Source organism: Macrobrachium rosenbergii, unplaced genomic scaffold (assembly GCF_040412425.1).
Source record: "Macrobrachium rosenbergii isolate ZJJX-2024 unplaced genomic scaffold, ASM4041242v1 13909, whole genome shotgun sequence".
Lineage (NCBI taxonomy): Eukaryota > Metazoa > Arthropoda > Malacostraca > Decapoda > Palaemonidae > Macrobrachium > Macrobrachium rosenbergii.
The window spans coordinates 366754-387281 of NW_027100726.1; the positions used below are offsets into that span (position 1 = coordinate 366754).

General features: G+C 42.1%; 1 protein-coding gene, 1 long non-coding RNA gene and 1 pseudogene across 2 annotated transcripts; 2 read left to right on the plus strand and 1 right to left on the minus strand.

Annotated features, from left to right (window-relative positions):
- Positions 1 to 1356: 1356 nt before the first annotated feature.
- LOC136838053 (zinc finger protein 665-like) lies at positions 1357 to 9218 on the minus strand (annotated as a pseudogene).
- A 3443-nt stretch (positions 9219 to 12661) lies between these two features.
- Positions 12662 to 13183, plus strand: LOC136838054 (tigger transposable element-derived protein 1-like). The gene has a single exon (XM_067102903.1). The coding sequence runs from the start codon at positions 12662 to 12664 to the stop codon at positions 13181 to 13183; it is 522 nt and encodes a 173-aa protein (XP_066959004.1).
- Positions 13184 to 14726: 1543 nt separating this feature from the next.
- On the plus strand, positions 14727 to 18680 carry LOC136838042 (uncharacterized). Its single transcript, XR_010852843.1, has 9 exons — positions 14727 to 14821; positions 14960 to 15025; positions 15146 to 15211; positions 15327 to 15418; positions 15531 to 15617; positions 15722 to 15788; positions 15908 to 15983; positions 16122 to 16194; positions 16413 to 18680. It is a non-coding gene; the product is annotated as an uncharacterized lncRNA (long non-coding RNA).
- Positions 18681 to 20528: the final 1848 nt, after the last annotated feature.

The following is a 20528-nucleotide window of genomic DNA, read 5'->3' on the forward strand; positions in this document are numbered from 1 at the left end:
GAATTAATGTACCTATTCCAGCCTCTCGGGCCAATGTATCGCATACAATACGCTGCCTGATTGTATGTTGTTGCCTGTACCAGTCGCCCCCTTGAAATTTAAAAATACGTATTTTCAAAAATATTGTCGTATCGATATTAATTGCTAACCCCATCATAAAAGCGAATTATTGTAACTCAAGCAGTACCTGTATACTGCTAAATTTTAGCTGCAAGTTGTAGCTGAAGTTGATAAAACAATGTTCAAGGTGCTAATGAGACTACTGTAAATTATCGTGCATCGGCAACATGGATAACTCGATTGTAATTAAAACTGGAGAGAAAGTATTTTAATCAAAACTAATGGGCATGAAAGAAGACATTACTGTTTTTTTACACTGATAAACGATAAATACGTAAAGCTCGTATTATGATGAAATCAAGTGAAAATAGTGAACGGAATCTTTAATTTTTTTTACACAAACGGCCATCGTCATCTATTAACGAAAAATAGATAAATTAATTTCACAACGAAACATATTTTAGTTATAATTCGACTTTCATAAGTTATATTTCAATTTTCGTATAACATATTTTTTGTATAACGGAAAATAGCCTTGCCCCATATAAATAAAGTATCTTGAGATTCATTGACACTAACTAGAAGCAAGAAAAGTGCTCTGAAATGAGTTAAATACAACAAAATAAACACCGCATAATCGATTTCCAAACGAAAACAATGATCGCTATGATTGCAGTTTATAATACAAAAGCAATATAAGAATATATACAATATTATTGGGTACAGTGAATTAAGGCATTACATTTTAAAAGATCCATGGAAAAGATGCATATTCGGTATGTTGATGTTTGTATAATATAATAAGATATTATGTGAATATAGAGGACAGTATAATGTAGGCTAGGCTACTGTATATAATATGTATATGATACCCCACAGTGTAGGCTAGGCTAATTCTTGTTTGTTAAATAATTTCTCTTTGTAATGAATTATCATAAGTCACTCTGCATGAACCTCCAGAATTAGCTGATTCCGTGTATGTATAGAGTATACTTTATAGCGTAGGCCAGGCTACCATATATTTGTACATGGTGCTGAATACCCTAGTGTAGGCTAGGCTATATTCGAGATGCGCTTTTTATGACAAATGATGATTTTTTTTTTGGGGGGGGAACCTAACCCCATCATAAGTAGGATAATACCTGTATAAGCATTTTTAGTTTGTGTGTGTGTGTGTTTGAACTATCAAAATAGGTAGTTCTAAGTGTTTTTTGAAGGTTTCTAAGTATTTATGGTTATGACCTATATATGGTTTTAGCTATTTGGGAGGGTACACATCCCCATAAATACGGGGTTTACTGTAATACAAATTTTCCATAACAACTTTTACCCTTAAAAATTAAACAAACACTTTCTGCAGGGGAATCACATCTTTGAAAAGTGCAGTAACTTTGCGAATGGGTATCACATCTTGTAAAAGATGTGATACATGATGTAGTTACCTTTGTATCATATTACTGCATGTACAAAAATAAAAATAATTCATTTTTCATACAGATTTTACACATAAACGCATGAAAACTTGTAAATTACTTCAAAAATTAAACAAACACTTCTGTAGGGTTTCTCTGGGATTTCGCAAATTTCACCTCTGTGAAAAAATTGTGTGTGCCAATTAATTAGGTTCCAATGAAAAGTTCATGTATCTGTGAATTCGCACAACTCGAATCATGTAGGATCGAGGTATTACTGTAATTGACATTTTTCATCCAGGAATGTTTTTTTTACCACATCCACGAACTTCCAACCTCCACAAGAGCCTTGGTTATACTACAGCAGATAATTGAGGGTTTACTCTAAATGGTTACTTCCAGTATGTATTCTTATATGATGTATAAGACCTGATTTAGTGGAAAATGCTTTCCCACATTCTCTGCACATGAATGGCTTTTCTCCAGTATGAATTCTCATATGATCTGCAAGAGTGTTAAATGATATGGGGCATATTAACAATTTTCAATGGACATACTGTACATAATTATAGTCTGAAACATTGAAGGAATTCTGATGACGAATTCAGGATGTGCAGCTTTTTCTACAAGGATTGAGAAGGGTAAACAATCCTTCATCATACCACTCAGGTATGCAGTCACACTGTCCGCTCACTCAGTGACTGATCTGGAGATGTTTATGGAACTGAGCTTAGTTGAAAGAATTCTGTTGACAAATTCAAGACGTGGGAAAAGGTAAGCGGCTTTTGGTGGTCAAAGACCTGTGGTATGCAAAGCTCCAATAGTTACAGTATGACGTACTCTGTCCTCGTGATAGGAAAACACATATGTGGGATGATGTTACCACATATCATTTTTATGACTTCGGGAAATAAATAATTTTAATGTATAATTTCTATCATGTTCCAGTGACTTTAGTATCATCTTAAGTATAAAATGTATTGTTTCTCTTATCTTATAAGATAGTTGGGAAAGCCATATACTTGGTTACCCAGTGTGCTTGGCTTTTGTGGGAAATAGGATGTGTGAGAGAAGTTGCAGAGAATTCACAGCGGGAGGGACACGTGTCTTCATTAGAAGCCACCATATGTATTACATAAAAATACGTGTCATGGAAAATGATTTACCACACTCCTATGCATATGAATAGCTTCTCTCCGGTATGAATTCTCTTATAAGCTGTGCGATGCGATTTCTTGTAAAATGCTTTCCCACACTCATTGCAAAAGAATGACTTCTCTCCAATATGGATTCTCATATATGTAAGATATGGTATCTTGGAAAACGCTTTCCCACATTCCTTGAACGATTGGCTTCTCTCAAGTATGCATTCGCATATGACGTGTAAGACTTGGTTTCAGGGAAAATGCTTTCCCACATTCCTTGCACATGAATGGCTTCTCTCCAGTATGCACTCTCATATGACGTGTACAATCTGGTTTCTGGGAAAATGCTTTCCCACATTCCTTGCATATGAAGGGCTTCTCTCCAGTATGCACTCTCATATGAACTGTAAGATTTGATTTCTGGGAAAATGCTTTCCCACATTCCTTGCACATGAGTGGATTCTCTCCAGTATGGATTCTCATATGAGTTGTAAGATCTGGTTTCTTGGAAAATGCTTTCCCACATTCCTTGCACACGAATGGCTTCTCTCCAGTATGGATTCTCATATGAACTGCAAGATTTGGTTTCACGGAAAATGCTTTCCCACATTCCTTGCACATGAATGGCTTCTCTCCAGTATGCATTCTCATATGAACTGCAAGGTCTGGTTTCCTGGAAAATGCTTTCCCACATTCCTTGCACATAAATGGCTTCTCTCCAGTATGGATTCTCATATGAGTTGTAAGAGCTGGTTTCTTGGAAAATGCTTTCCCACATTCCTTGCACATAAATGGCTTCTCTCCAGTATGTATTCTCATATGACATGTAAGATCTGGTTTCATGGAAAATGCTTTCCCACATTCCTTGCACATGAATGGCTTCTCTCCAGCATGCATTCTCATATGAGCTGTAAGATCTGGTTTCTGGGAAAATGCTTTCCCACATTCCTTGCACATGAATGGCTTCTCTCCAGTATGCACTCTCATATGACGTGTAAGATGTGGTTTCTGGGAAAATGCTTTTCCACATTCCTTGCACATGAATGGCTTCTCTCCAGTATGCATTCTCAAATGAACTGTAAGATCTGGTTTCCTGGAAAATGCTTTCCCACATTCCTTGCACATGAATGGCTTCTCTCCAGTATGCATTCTCATATGACGTGTAAGATCTAGTTTCTGGGAAAATGCTTTCCTACATTCCTTGCACATGAATGGCTTCTCTCCAGTATGAATTCTCATATGACGTGTAAGATGTGGTTTCTCGGAAAATGCTTTCCCACATTCCTTGCATATGAATGGCTTCTCTCCAGCATGGATTCTCATATGACGTGCAAGATTTGGTTTCTCAGAAAATGCTTTCCCACATTCCTTGCATATGAATGGCTTCTCTCCAGTATGGATTCTCATATGATCTGAAAGACGTTGTTTCTGGGAAAATGCTTCCACATTCCTGCACATGAATGGCTTCTCTCATATGGATTCTCATATGATCTGAAAGACGTTGTTTCTGGGAAAATGCTTTCCCACACTCATTGCATATGAATGTTTTCTCTCTGATAGGATTTGTGATATGACTTGTAAGATTAATTTTCTTGTTAAATGCTTTCTCACAGTCAGTGGATCTGAAAGGCTTCTCTCCATTGTGACTATTCCTTCTTTCTTGTTTTACTTCCTTTTTGCAAGTTAGTGGATCTTTTCATTCACTACTGAATTCATTTCATATGAATATTCATAATCGTCATTAGACTCACAGAATACCTCTGGCTCTATTTTTGATGTCCATCAATGGATCCAGAGACAAAATTCACCATCACTGGTTTTGCTAAAGGCAGCCATGTTGCTGTTTTCTTGGTTTATGGAAGCTAGTGATAATGCAACTTCAGTTTCACTTTTCAAAGGTAATTCTAAAGAATGTTCTGGATTCATTTTAGCCTTTTGCCCTATCCTGTTCTATAATAACAATTTGTTCAATTGACAATTCTTATCACAAAATTGTTTACAAATGATCATCCAATAAATCTGTTATAAATTAAGTACTGTATTTTGAAGGACTGCAACAAGATTTCATTGCTGATGTATGAATCTAATATTCAGAACAGACTTTACTTGTTGTTGTTGTAATTTGTAAAGAAGGAGTACAATAGTAATTCTTGCACTTAAGAGCTGCTACTGGTAATATTACATGTAGTACCATTAAACACAAGCATTCCCAAAATCTTGATGCTGCTCACAACTGACAAAGGAAGGAAGGTTCTTCTGAGGAGAATCTGAAATCAAAGAATGCAACACAGTTAGGAAACATAATGCCAAAACTGAAGCAAAATAAATTTAATTCAGGTTCCTCTAAAGGTCTCAGGCCAAATAACAAGGTGTGCATTTGACAGTACTATCCAAATATTAATACAATCTAACCAAATGTTGTCCAACACAGCATCAAAACATTCCTGAGGCAACAATGCAACATCAGTTAACAGTTAATATTAACTCCCTCCCTCTCACATCTGTAAACCTTCTTAGCTGAACATTACAGTATTACTTATGAACATATCCCTATTAACAAATCAAAGCCCAAGAATAGAAAATGCATGAGACCAGCATAAGGATTTTGTGGGGTAACAGCATTAAGGGTACAGTATACAGTAAATGCTTAATTATATAATCCAGTTATACATAACACCATATTATCCGCAGATGCAGTAGACAATAACAAGAAAACATAGTAAGGATAAATTGAGTAGTAATTTCACGAGAAATGAAAGTTTTCAAATTAGTTTCACCGATTGTTACTTCAAATACAATACATGAGTAGCTATTAAGACCAGCAACACTCCTGACAGTCTTGGAAGGTAGGTGCTGCTACATTTCCTCATATTTTTGACTAATTTTTTTCAGAGCCATACAAACCAGAGGTTTTTATGAAGGAGTATCTTTCAGTGCAAGTTGGAAATAGGTTGACTGGTGGTTAAGAAGAGTGAGCAAGGAAATTCCCCACTCACATGCCATCACCAAGCACTCCTTCTTTTGGGTGGAAAAACTACACATTTTTAAAGTTATTTGTATTTTTCCTAACATACAAACCTGAAGGTCTTACATATGGATATACTTGCAGCACGAGCTGGGAAAATGACCGTTTAACTTTAAACAAGGTGGTTAACTATTGACGGTAGGGTGTGAGTCCCGCCCACCCCCTTTATTACGCATTCACTTTACCTTTCGGCCCAGGTAGCAGGATGAGGGGTGGCTTGAGGTGGGCCATTCATGTAAAGACCTTCAGGTTTGTGTGTTGGAAAAAATACAAATTTTAAAAAAATACAAATTTTAAAAAATTTGTAGCCTGTTCCTACACAAATAGAAACCTTCGGTCTTTATATATGGAGACTTACTTCTTGATGGGAGGATTCTGAGTAAATCTCTGAACTGATTGGTGGTTCGACTCACCTGGGACTCCTTCCTGGTCATGCAGAACAGAGGAGGGAGTCCCATACCTCTGACCTGCTGAGCATAAGTGATGTTCAACTGCCACACTTCTGGGCCTTTTGAATTAATGGGTATGTATAGCATCATTGATTCAAAAGGGCTTGGGTGAACCCACAGTGTAGGACACAATAAAGGCTAATAGAACCAACAGGTTTTGTTCTATTGTCAGTCCCTCTCCTTGCTACAGAGAGGGGAAGGACTTGCATCTATTAATCTACAGACTCACATATTATAAACAGGGTACAGTCTCAATTATGTAGCTCACCAGCATAGCACGTGCGTCCAGCACGTCATGTTTCGCCAACCGTATCTCTGCCCTACGGGCGAGGAAGGGTATAAAAAGAGAAAGGGAGGAGGTCAGTCACTCATTCACACTCTCTCCTTGCAACCAAACACCTTAAGCGAGATGCTACTTGTCCTTCTAGGGGAGCTGGGTTAGCTAAACAACTTGTTGAGCAGTCACCACAGGACCCTAGGAAAAAGTGTCCATGGACTCATGGGCAATGTCCCAAAGGTAGAAGGATGTGAATGTGGTTTCTCGTGACCACACTCCCGCCCTTAGTATCTGTGAAACCGACAGGTTCTTCCTGAATGCGAGGGATGGACCAATGTCCCTAACCTCACAAGGTCTGCTTGGAACGTACTCCTGTCTACTTTGTCAGAAGTAGACTAAGTTTCCTTGATTATCTCATGAAACCAGAAAGAATCATGTTCTTGAACACTTTTTCTTGTTTAGGTCACTACTAACAAAGAGTTGTTGACACCCAGGCCATAGTTGTCGTGTCCTCTTGAGGTATTACTGCAGCACTCTAACTGGATGCAGCAGCATCTCATCTGGATCATTACCAACAAAGACCTCTAGGGAGGGGATCAAGAAGGACTTGAATCTGGTGTCAGGAACTGATGGATTCTGAGTCTTTGCTACAAATTCTGGGACAAATTCAAGCGTGACAGATCCCCATCCCCTTGAGTGCTTAACATCAAAAAAAAGGTCATGTAGTTCACCTACTCCCTTCACCGATGCCAGGGCAAGCAAGAAGACAGTCTTGAGGATCAGATCCCTGTCTGATGACTCTTGTAGGTGTTCGTAAGGTGCACGAATCAGGCTCTGAAGAATGAGAGTCACATCCCACTCAGGGGGCCTGAGTTCCCTGGGAGGGCAACGCTTTCAGAAATCAGACTAGGCCAAGGGTGGCCCTGTAGCTTTTAGCAGCTGAGATGGAGAGAAGCTTCTTTTGGCAAAGAAAGCGGGGAAGTTCACTACCTGCTGAACAGCACCTCCGACCGGAGAGATACCCCGTCTATGACACAACCACAAAAGGTGTCCCATTTCCCCTGGCACACAGCCACAGAGGACATACAAAGGCATCCAGACATTTCTGTCGCTGCTCAACGAGAAAAGACTCGTTTGCAAGATGCAAGAGATGCTGGATAATCTCCAGCCGTGAAGAGACAGGGACTCTACGGACTGGTGGAATCTCTCAATGTGCAGCTGGCAAAGGAGGCTGTGGCAAGGAGGACTCGCTCTTGGTGCCTCAGACAGCAGAGCTAGCAGGTCCGGGTACCATTTGGCATGTGGCCACTTGGCAGCCACCAGGGTCATTCTGAGATTTGCGGTAATCATTACTCTGTTGATCACCACACGAATCAGACAGAACGAAAGAAGCATGTACACTTCAAGATTGTCCCATGGGTGGACTCGCTCTTGGTGCCTTGGACAGCAGAGCTAGCAGGTCCGGGTACCATTCAGCATGTGGCCACTTGGCAGCCACCAGGGTCATTCTGAGATTTGCGGTAATCATTACTCTGTTGATCACCACACAAATCAGACAGAACGAAAGAAGCATGTACACTTCAAGATTGTCCCATGGGTGCTGAAAGGCATCTTCTGCTGCTGTCCATGGGTCCAGGACGACTGAGCAGAACACCGGCAACTTCCTGTTGTGACAGGTTGCAAACAGGTCTATCACTGGTCATCCCCACAGGTCGAACAATCTCTCTGCTGTGCCTGGGTGTAGGAACCACTCAGTCCCTATCACTTGACCCTGACGACTGAGTTTGTCTGCCACGACGTTCCTCTTACCCGGAATGTATCTGGCTAACAACTCCACTGAGTGTGCTACCACTCACCCATATACCTGTACCGTCAACTCATGAAGCTGGAGGGATACCTATCCCCCTTGCTTGTTGGTGTATGCCACTACCATGGTATTGTCGCTTATCAGTACCACAGAGCACCCCATCGCACAATCTTGAAACTCTTGGAGAGCAAGAAGGCTGCCTTGAGTTCTAGGATACTGGTGTGGAGTTTGTCATTCTGATCCCACACACCCAAAACCAGCAACTCCTCCATGTGTGCGCCCGTCCTTCTCTCAATGCATCTAAGAGCAGAAGCATCTAGGGAGGGGGTGTGTATAGAGATATCCCTATTACGAGGTTCCTGTCATCCAGCCTGACTCACTTCCTTTGAAAGAGGAATGGGAAGGTGCAGAGAGTCCCTTGCCAGAGACCAGAACTCCTTCATTCTCCACTGAAGGGAACGAGGGTGAAGCCATCCATGAGGGACCAGCTTCTCCAAGGATGACAGGTGACCAAGAATGACTTGCCACTGCCGAGCTGTCTGTTCCTGCCAGGGGAGGAATGATCATGCCACCTCCCTGAATTTGCTGATATGAGAGTCTGAGGGGAAGATTCTCACTGCAGCCGTATCTATCAGCATGCCCAAGTACATTATTCTCTGCTTGGGAATGAGATTGGACTGCTTGAAGTTTACCACAACTCCCAGGCTGCAACAAAACTCAAGGAGCTGATCCCTGTCCTGGAGCAACTGCAAATGAGAGTTCTCCAGGACTAGCCAATCGTCCAGATACCTCAGAAGACATATCCCATGCAAATAGGCCTAAGTCAAAATAAGAGTGAACACTCACATGAACACCTGGGAAGTGATTGACAGCCTGAAACAGTGTCCTGAACTGGAACACCTTCTCCTCGAGGATAGAGTGCAGTTACTTGCGTGAGGACTGATGGATGGGTATTTGGAAACACTGTACTCATCCTTCAGGTCCTCCAAATATATGAAGTCAGAATCCCTGTTGGCCACAAGCACTGAGTGAGTCATTTCCATTGTGAACCAAGCCTGGCAAATGAATCGGTTCAGGGAAGAAAGATCTACGACCAGTCTCCATCCCTCTGAAGCTTTGAGAAAGAGAAGGCTGTAAAAGCTCAGAGACCCATCTGTCACAACTTCCACAGCGCCTTTCTTCAGCATCACCACCTTCCCCGGGAGGGTGAGATCCCTCAGTGAGCCTAGAAGGTAAGTTTAGAGATAGGCCAGATGGCTGGTGAGAGGTGGCAGAGACTCAAAAGAAAGTAAATATCCTTCCCAAAGGACATATACTAGCTATGTCTCCATTCCGTATCACTGCCATGTTGCCCAATAGCTCAATAGGCACACCTCCACCAATGGCAGCATGTGGGGAGGAACACCACCCCTAGCATCCTCCTCCCTTCTTCTTACCCTTGCCCCCTCTCCCGAGTTGGGAAGGCTGCATGCATCTGGGAGAGAGGAACCGTTCACCTGAATGTGTACAGGGGCTGTCCCGGGGAGAGCAGTCCCATACACACAAATGTGAACTGGGGCTATCCCAAAGATGTGCTGCAGGCTTCTTCGAGGCCTTGGCCTCTACAAGCAAAGAAGAATGGATGGGGGAGCTCCTCATAGCTTTTCCAGGTGAGCAGACCTGTGGGTCAGCTCCACCTTTCCATGACCCTGGCACTGGGGAACGTGCATGGGGTGAGGCAGCGCCAGCACACTGTGGGCTCACTCACTCCCGTTGGGCCGTGCCATGGTCCGCGGATCGTGAGCACTTACCAGTGTCATGGGGGTCTGTGGGACCCATGCAACGGTAGGAGAAACTTTAGCAGTTCATGAAGAAAACTTCCTGGTACTGGTATCGGTGACACAGGGTTTATTAGAAACCTGTGCACCTGTAGCTCCTGTGACACGGGGTCCAGAGAGCCCCGTGCAATAGTTCCCGTGTCCAAAGACAGAGGAGAGCAACCAAGAGATCCCTTTCCCTCTTCTGTGGAAGGGGCTGACTGTTCAAAGACCTACGGGCCTTCTTATGGTAAGGAGAAGCTACCTCCTTCTTCCTCCACTTACTAGCTTTGGAAGTAGGAAAGGAGGCAGAAGCAGACAACAACGAAGACAACTTACGAATCCTCTGCTTCGCTTCCTTCTTGCTGTGGGCTTGCTGGATCAAGGAGTGGAGGATGACATTCCCCCAAGAGGAGGATGTTGGCTGGAGCACAGAAGAGCAGACCAGGGGAGGTGTGATTTTAAGAACCACTGCCATAGTGGTGGCCCTGGATCCGGTTGACAATCACTGTCACAGAAGCAGCAGTCTCTGGAGGGGCACGTGAGGCCCTAGAGTGACTGAGCAAGCCCCACACAGGAGGCTCACCCAAGAGGCCTAGGGAGGGCCATAGCTCCCTAAGCTCCTCGGTCTCCCCCACACCTGGAAAAGAAGTTGGGTCAGTGGTGGCAGTCTCTTTTCATTGTGAGGGGAATTCCTCCCACACCAAGTGAACAGAGACCACCAGAGAGGAGTTGTCCTGGACCATAGGCCCCCCACACCAACTCTTGTCTGACAATGCAGAAGGAGATGATGAAGGGGAAACCACTTCCTCAGGAGTGGCGACAATGAGTGGAAGTTTCACCAGAGGAAGGAAGGATCAGAGAGATTAACAACCCTGGAGTCACTGGGGGCATGTAGCCATCAGAAGATGCCCAGGAAGCCTTCCTCTTATACTTCCTCTTCCGGGAGAACTTCACCCATTGTTCCGACGGCCAGACACGACACTTGGAACAAGAACTCTGCTGGTTACATTCATGACGTCTACACGCAGCACATAATGAGTATGGATCAATCTCAAAAGATGATAGGAAGCGACTGTAGGGTTTGCTTTCAGTGCCCGGGCAATACCTCTGAGCACTACGCTTCCTCTCTACAGGCTTAGATGATTTGTGGGTTTGCATTGTGAAAAAACACACACACAGCAATCAAACATGCACAAGCTATAATATCCACAATGTTTCACAAACACGCAGTAAAAGAATGATCTCACTGGGAATGTTGAAAAGTTGAATGGCAGGAGAGCAGAGGGAAGAGGATATGTCTCTCTTGCTTGGCAGCCAAAAGTAAAGTGAGTGTGTACAGACCAGGTGGGCAGGACTCCCACCCTATGGTCAATAGTGAACTACCTAACAACCTTGTTTAAAGTTCAACGGCCAGTTCTCCAGCTGCATCAAAGGTGTTTCCTAAATTGTAAAGACTGAAGGTTTGTTTTTGTGTAGGAACAAACAAAAACAAAAAAGAAAGTCAAATGGCAGTCAGGAAGGGAAGCGCAGAGACATTTTCACAAGACAGTGGCTGAAAGCAAAGTGAAGTGCAGGCCAAAGAGTGGGCGGGGCTTCCCCCATATTGTCAGTAGCTAACCACCTTGTTTGAGAGTAAACATCCACTCCAGCATGCGTTCACAAGCTAAATCCTATGTAAGGACCAAAGGTTTGTATTTGAGTGGGGACAATTAGCAGTTAGTAGGAGCACAGCAAGACATTGTCTCTCAATGATGGCTAAAGAAAAAGTGGTTAGTGTCATCAGGTGAATGAAAGGAAAGGAATGGAATGGAATACACAATTCAAGCCAAAGGCCAACCCAGCACTCAGACCTATGATGAGGTCAATCAGTTTTGAAAGGGAAACCGAGAGGAATAAAGTGATCTCAAAGATGCAACAGGAAGAGGAAAACCTTTTGCAGTTGAAGAAGAAGCACTATAAAACAACTGTCAGGAGAAAGAGGGTTGAGGAAAGTGAGATAGAAGAGAATATGAATGGACTTACTGAACAATAAAAGGAATGGAAGGGGTCATAGCAGCTAGGGGCTGAAGGTATACTGCAAAGAAATACAGTGCACTGTATGAGGTACACTTGACGGCACCATCCCTCTACAAGGGATGGCAGGTAAGTGAGGGGTCCTAGGCCACTAGTTACCTATACAGGCAGTCCCTGGTTTACGACGGTTCCAGCTTACGACGCTCCGAGTTTACAATGGTTTTTCAGATATGTTCATTAAAAAATCCAGGCCAGTTTACGATGCTTGTTCCGAGTTTATGACGTGGCCCGTTTACGACGCTCAAAGTTTACGACGCTTTTCAAATACGTATATTTATAAAAATCCGTTTCTGGTTTAACAGTATTCATCAAAAATCAGTTTCTGGTTACAATAATTAAAACACATTCCAAGGCTAAGACGTTTTTTTGACGCTTTTTATGCCGCTTTGTAAGCGGAACTAGTTTTCTGAGCGTAGCTGCGATCTGTATTAACTGTACTGTAACTGCATTGGTAGTTGACCGGACAATGACCTTCCTGGGTCGATCACGCAGGCGCGCGTAACAAAACCAAACAATCCTTCCCTCACTCACGCGTTTGCCTCTGCTGAGCTAGGTATGTTGCCTCGTTGTTGCTTTTCTTTAGCTGCAGTTTTTTTGTGAACTGTGCCTTCAATATGGCTCCACAACAGCAGAATTCGTCATCTGATGCTAGTGCACCCAAGAAGCCGAGGAAGAGTATCACCATGGAAGTCAAGTATGACGTAATTAAGTGTTCGGAGAAGGGGGAGAGTAACACCGAGATAGGCCATGCCTTGGGCCTTAGTAGAACAACGGTTGTCACCATAGTGAAGGACAAGCAGCGTATTCCGAAGCATGTGCAAGAAGCTGCACCAATGAAGGCAACGGTGATTAACATGAAGCAGCGTAGTCAGAACGTGGTCGAGATGGAGAAGTTATTGTTGATCTGGCTGGAAGACCAGAACCAACGACGTGTTCCCGTGAGCCTAAGTGTGATTCAAGAAAAGGCTAGGGAGCTGCATGCGGCAGTGGTGAAGAAGAGTGGGGCTGGCAGTGCTAGTGAAGAATTTTCTGCCAGCAGAGGTCGGTTTAACCGCTTTAAGTCACATGCAAATTTGCACAATGTGAAGTTGCAAGGTGAAGCTGCTAGTGCTGATAGCAGCAGAAAGTTTCCCTAGTGGTTTGGCTGAGATAATTAGAGAAGGTGGTTACACTGCTGACCAGCTATTTACTGTAGGTGAGACAGGGTTATTTTGGAAAAGAATGCCGAATCGTACATACATTTCCAAGGAGGAGAGGTCAGCACCAGGCCATAAAGCTGGTAAGGAGAGGCTGACTTTACTCTTTGGGGCAAATGCTAGTGGCGATTTGAAGCTTAAGCCCTTGCTAGTGTACTTGGTAGAAAATCCCAGGGCTTTTAAGGGCATTTTCAAGAGTCAACTCCCCATCATTTGGAAGTCCAACAAGAAAGCTTGGGTTACCCTGATAGTCTTCGAGGACTGGTTCAATGACCACTTTGCACCAGCAGTGGAAAGGTATTGTGCCTTGAAGGGTCTGCCTTTTGAGGTCCTGCTTGTCCTCGACAATGGCCCTGGCCACCCGGCTAATCTCAGTAACATGCACCCTAATGTGAAGGTGGTGTATCTACCCCCAAATACTACATCCCTCATACAGCTGATGGACCAGGCAGTCATTGCTAACTTCAAGGCATACTACCTGAGGAGGACAATACGCTCTCTTTTATGGGCCATTGAAGGTAACAAGGAGTTGACTCTGAAGGACTACAACATTGCTGATGCTGTGACGAACATCGCATGTGCTTGGGACGAAATAAAAGTGACGACTCTGAACGGTGCCTGGAAGAAACTGTGTCTGCAGTTTGTGAATAGTTTTGAGGGGTTTGAGCAGGCAGAAGATGTAGAGGCTGTGACAAGGAAAATTGTTGGGTTAAGCAAGAGGCTGAAATTGGACTTGGAAGCTGAGGATGTCACAGAGCTGCTGGCATCCCATGGAGAGGAATTGTCATCGGAGGACCTCACTGAGCTGGAGAAGCAGATGATGGAGGAGGAGGCAGAGGCACCACAACCAAAGGTCAGGGCATTAACTGTCAAGGGCTTGTCAGAGGGTTTTGCCTACCTGGAGAAATGTCTGGCAGCATTTGAGGGTGAGGACCCTAACATTGCCAGGTTTGAGAGGATTCGCAGAGGGATGCTGGATCTTACTACCTTCTACAAGGAGACGCTGAAGGAGAAGCAGCTGAAGAAGACTGTGCAGTCTAGGCTAGACTCTTTCTTCCAGAGGAAGTCTCCAGCACCACCTGCCACTCCTAGTCTAGATAAGGAATTCTCAACTTTATTTTTGTTGACTGCTGCAATATAAATTGTTATAAATTGTAATAAAATTTATAAAAATGCTACTGCAATTTATATTTACATACTGTAGATACACAGCATAACCCAATAAATTTTATCATTTGTATCAATGCAGAAGTGACTCCTAATCCAGATTCCCCAGAACCTCTACCTGACTACGAATCAGAACCTGAGCCTGAACCTGTACCTGTAGTGTAGTACCTCCCAAGCAGCTTTTCCAGCTCCATCAGGTAAGGAATTCCTAAGTGTTTCATTTTTATCATTTTCATGCATGAAATTTTTTGTACATACTGTACATACGGTAAAAATTTTATATTTACTACTGCATAACCTCATTTTTTTCATTATGTACCATTCCAGATCTCTTTGATGACAGCCCTGACTCCCCTGAACAATTCCAGGGTTTTGAAGTTACAGAACCTGTCTCCTCTGCAACTTCATCAGGTATGGAATTCTTAACTTTTTTTTTTTTAATGCTTTATAAGTTGTTATAAATGTTACAAAAAGTGTACTGCACTACACCCACCTGTACAGTATTGCTTTAGTATGTGCTGTAACTGTACATAATCATTATCATTCCAGATCCACATGTTATAGCCTCCTCCCAGCCCAACTCAGCTGACCTTATCCCCTCTCCAGCCCCATCAGGTAAGGATTTCATGACTTTTTTTCTTTCAAATCACTTTAAAAAACTGTACAGCTTATTGCATACATACCCCTGTACTACAGTACAGTAATTTTTATCTTTTATCATTCCACAAATGACAGGTGTCCCGTGCTCAACCCCAAATTCACCTGCACCAGTAGCACCTGCACCCATTTCATGTCCACCAGGTAAGGAATTCTTCACTTTTTAGAAATTTGTATTAGCCTACATTGTTTTAAATTGTGTTACTATACTTATACAGTACTACTGTGTACAGTATCATTTTTATCTTTTTCATTCCAGACTCCCAAGCACCTGCAGATGCCACACCATAGCCCCCCTGTTCTCATCTGCCATATGCCCATCCCAGTAAGCAAGCCAACCACTAGAATTTAGTAAGAACACTTTCTATTTTATAAATTGTTATACATTTTATAAAATACTGTAATATTTATACTGCACACAAGTACTTTATTCTAATCTTTATCATGTACATTATCATTCCAGACTGACATGCACCTTTAACCTGACCTTTACTGTAACTGTACATCCATACCCTTCCTCATGTAGCCTACATCTTTCAAATCATTAGAGGTATGGAATTCTTAACTGTTTTTAATGTTATAAATTGTTATATGCACAGTACATTTGATAAAGTATAAAGTAATTTACTGTACAGCTTTATTCTAATATTCCAGACTGCCCAGCACCTTTACTAGAGCTCCCTCATCCTAGCCTACATCTTCTAAAACTCACTGAAATTAGGTAAGGAATTCATTTTTTTATTTTGTACTGTTGAACATAGATTTGTGAAATACCTGAACTGATACAGAACAGCGTAACATAAACAGTACACTGCAGTAATTTTATCCTTATCATTGCAGGCTCCCCACACATACAGTCTCCATCTCCCCCAACCTAGCCTGCAGTTGTCACAGCTTTGACAATCACTGAAATTAGGTAAGGAATTCCTAACTTTTTATAGTTTTTATACATTTATTATTCTACTGTAAAATACTGACTGTATTTATACTTTATTGCATGCAGGACTACTGTACAGTATTATATGTACACTAATACTAAATTTTTACATTCCAGAATCCCCTGAATAATGAGGCCACAACAACATTTTTCCAGGGTTAAGAAGCACGGGGGGGTTTACAAAATAAAAGTAAGGAATTCACTTTTTTTATATCTTTTATACATTCTTTGGTATAAATTACAGTACTGTACTGTACACCTGTGTTACTGTATAACAAAATGTATTTTACTCTTGTACAGTATATGGGTACAGTACTCTATACTTTATTGCATACAGGACTTTACACTTAGTACTGTACAGTGCACTACTACATACTTTGTACTGAATTGTAAATTTTGACATTCCAGAACCACCAGTTTTTGGATACACACTACATCAGAATGTAGGTAAAACATCAAGAAACAACATGCATTATACCCAAAGGATTAAAAGTAAGGCTTTCATAACTTTTGTTTCAAATTTTATACATTTTTCTGGCGTCGTATGCCATCGTTCCAGTTTATGACGATTTTCGGTTTACAATGTGGCGCAAGAAAGGAACAACCGTTGTAAACCGGGGACTGCCTGCACATTGTTACCAAGTTTCAACACCTGATTCCAATCAGCACTAAAGATTACCCCAACATAAAAGGTGGTGGTTTGGATTCCGGTGGGAACAAATTATTATTACTGTACGCTCGTCCTTCATAATTTTAACCAATCTGACGTCAAGCTAGTTAATTTATTTAGCATTTCATCAATGCTTGGAATAATTCTTGATTTTTAACCTGGCAAGTATAGTTTCTGTGTGGTCGTGCTAGCAATAGTCTTATCTAAAATGTACAAGTTTCCAAACACCAGTCACTACCCTGCGGCACTTTACATTAATGCATCTGTCTATCAGTATATCCCCCTTATAATTTTTTTAAAAAATGTCAACAGCATTTGGCTTTGCAATAGTTCATGCAATTGGAAAAATTAATTTATCAAACCATTACTCTCTTCTGCAAGATAATTATAAGGCTAGTCTAGGTCAAAGATGTATTTCTTGCCAACCACATGTTTTAGTAAGGTAACTAAACATATGAGTCTGTTAAACTGAGAAAATCACAGTTTTTTAAAGTAAAATGTATTTTTCCTATCATTACAAACCTGATGTCCTTTACATTAGGAATTACTTTCAGCGAAGCTGGCTACAGCTGTTGAACTTTCGATATAAACATTACAATTTGCCTTTCCGCCCAGGTGTCAGATTGAGGGGTGGCATGAGGTGGGCATGAAACGTAATGTAAAGGACCTCAGGTTTGTATAGTTAGGAAAAATACAATTTACTTTAAAAAATTTTGATTTGTTTCGACATGATATACAAATCGTCGGCTCCTTTACATTAGGAAGACTCACCGGTTGGAGGGAGGAATCTGAGAGTCTCTATGAACTGACTGGAGTTTGCTACACCTTATGTTCCCTACCTAGTTGATAGAGCGAGGAAGGGAAACTACCTCTGACAAAAATAATTGGGTTGTAAGATATGTGAGACCAATTGTCAGACTTCTGGGTCCCTTTGCATGAATGAGGAAATGTTAGTTCAAGCAAAGTAGCCTAGGAAGAACCCTGATAGTCAGTGACATAAGTCAAATACAAGCACTGGGTTTGTATTGTTGTCATGGTCTACCTCCTCCCCTTGCTAGAGGAAGGAGCAGGGTTGCTTCCATGATCCTGAAAGGAAATAGAATGGAAGTTCTAGTTGAGTGCTTACCTGCATCGGCCACCAGATCCAGCATGTAACAGCAAGTCCGCTCCCTGCCCGTAGAAAAATAGCCTAGATGAGAAGAAGGAAGAGAGGCCAGTCACTCTACATTCATTCTCCCAATCACAACTGTACATCTTAGGCTGAGATGCAGCCTGTCCTGTTAGAGGAGCCGGGTAAGCTATGCAACTTGTTGAGCAGCCACCACAGGACCCAAGGAAAAAGTGTCCAAGGACTTGTGGTCAACATCCCAAAGGTGGAAGGAAGTGAAGGTGGTCTGTTGGGACCACATCCCTGCCTTCAAAACCTGTGGGACCGACAGGTTCTTCAGGAATGCGAGGGATGACCAGTGCTGAGGACTTCATGAGCTCTCAGACGGAGCGTACCGGTGTCGTCTTCTCCAGCAGCAGAATACGCTCTCCTTATCATCTCACAAAGCCAGAAAGATATCATGTACTTGGACATTTCTTTCTTGGCCAAGCCAGTGCTAACAAAGAGTCGTTGACACTCAGGCCGGAGATAGCGAGTCCCCTTCAGGTAGTGCCACACCACTCTAACATGACGCAGTAGCATCTCGTCTGGGTCATTACCAACAAAGTCCTCTAGGGAGGGTGTGGTAGGCTAAGTTTGGGTTTGTATGATGAATGATGGTTTGTGTGAATTGATTGTTTTGTTTTTGTTGTTGTGATTTTTTTGTTTTGTTTTGTATGTCAGGAAGGAGTACACTATAGTCTGTTTTTTTCCATCTGTCCACCCGCCTGTGGTGCTCGTGCATGGTAACACTGCGTCCCGGGCTTTAAATAGTTACACTATGTCTAAGTTGTAGGTAAATAAAAGGATATCTACTGTACATTTGCAACTTAAAAGTGTTTTAATGATTTACTGTATGCGAATTGCACCGTTAATATTCAAAATTGGATTTTGTTATTATTGTTGAATGTAAGCTGCCTTTTATTGTGTGGCAAATGGAACAGCCAGAGACGAAACTGTGGCGAAAATTGCTTCTCTACTTGATTCACTACGGCAAGATGTCAATTTTATTGGATCACACCTACTCTGCTACTAAGCTACGTGTTACTTCATATCGTTATCTGGCTAAAACGCACTTTATAAAAATTAAAAGTATATACTGATATATTTACGTGTAATGAAGTAACACGTAGTTTAGTAGCAGAGTAGGTGTGGTCCAATAAAATTGACATCTTGCCGTAGTGAACTAGCAAGAGAAGCAATTTTCCCACTCCCGTTGGCTGTTCCATTCGCCACCCCGAAAAGGCAGCTTACATTCAACAATAATAACAATATCCTATTTCGAATATTAACGGTGTAATTCGCATACAGTAAATTATTAAAACACTTTTCAGTTGCATATGTACACCCAGATAACCTTTTATTTACCTAAAACTTACACATAGCGTAACTATTTAAAGCCCGGGGAGGGGATAAAAGTGTTACCATGCGAGGTCGACACACAGGCGGGTGGACAGATGGAAAAAACAGACTATAGTTAAGTCTGGGTTTTTTTTTTATTTGCAGTTTGCTTGAGTGTGATAGGGTAGAGTAATTGGCTTCCCTTCACCTGAACCGGAAGAAGCTTTACCTGGGATAGGGAATGGACATTGGCAACTACCAAAGCAGTCAAACAGTTGGTGAGACCAAGCCATTTTCAAGTTCCATAGAGTGAAAGTTATTATGTCCGTTATTTAAGACAGTGACTGTCCTAAATGGGATCGGGGATTCCAGAAAGTGCTTGAATATCTGTAGCCTGATTTTATTGTGAATGAGATCCCAGATTCTCGTTTGGAAGGAGAGAAGGGCTTTTGTGTAGAAACAGACTGCATGAAGAAATTCCAAAGTAATTTCTGCCCTCAGCTTGGATGTCAGAGCTGAAATTTAAACTCCGTAGTGATCCCCAAATTGTGTGTTCACTTTCATGGTTATCCTGGATTATTCTGAGATGAAGTGCTGACAAAGATAAGGAACTTGAATCTGATATATGCCAGAGTTGGATAATTTGTTGATAATATTTTGAATATTGATAGTATTAAGTCAGGCAAAGTTAAATATAGGAGGATTGTTTTGGTAAACTTAGCGGTAAGTAGGAAATAAGTTAGATTAAGTACTGAGAGATGATAACTGCTAAACTGTGGCAAATGTAAATAAAATTAAGATAAGGTTCTGTTTGAAGGTCTTTAGGCCACTGTAATATTAAGGTAATAAATTAGGTTAAGGAAAGTCAGAGTTGCATTTAGTAACCTTCAGATCTGTTCCCATCATACTGCACCAGTTGTGTGCTAAACAAAAAGCCCCTACATAATAATTTGGTGCCCAACGTGGGGCCCTTTGATATTAAAGTAAGAGTGGGGTGCACAATTGGAGATGGCAGAGGGAGCAGGTTTAGAAGGTGTTGGGTCAGGTGAAGGGGAGCAGGGTTGGACGCAGAGGTTGGATAGGCTGATGTGCATGATGGTCAGCCTGCAGGATAAGCTGGAGGAAGTCCAGGTAAGGGAAAGTAATTTGGTTGCCAGAATTGAGGCAATAGATAAGGTGTGTGAGATGGCGAAGAGAGTGGCTGGAGTGGCTAGGACTGAGCCTGGTGTTGGAAGGGAAGTGAAGATGCTGAGGCAAAAGGTGCAAGGGAGAAAATAGCTCAGAAAGGGAAGGAGTTGTTAAATAAGAGTAAGGGAGGACTGGCCTTTGATGAGGGCAGTGTGAGTGAGGTGGATGAAAGTGGTAG

Excerpts from the sequence above, each read along its gene's own strand:
- LOC136838054 (XM_067102903.1), top strand. The coding sequence starts at position 12,662 with ATGGCTCCACAACAGCAGAATTCGTCATCTGATGCTAGTGCACCCAAG.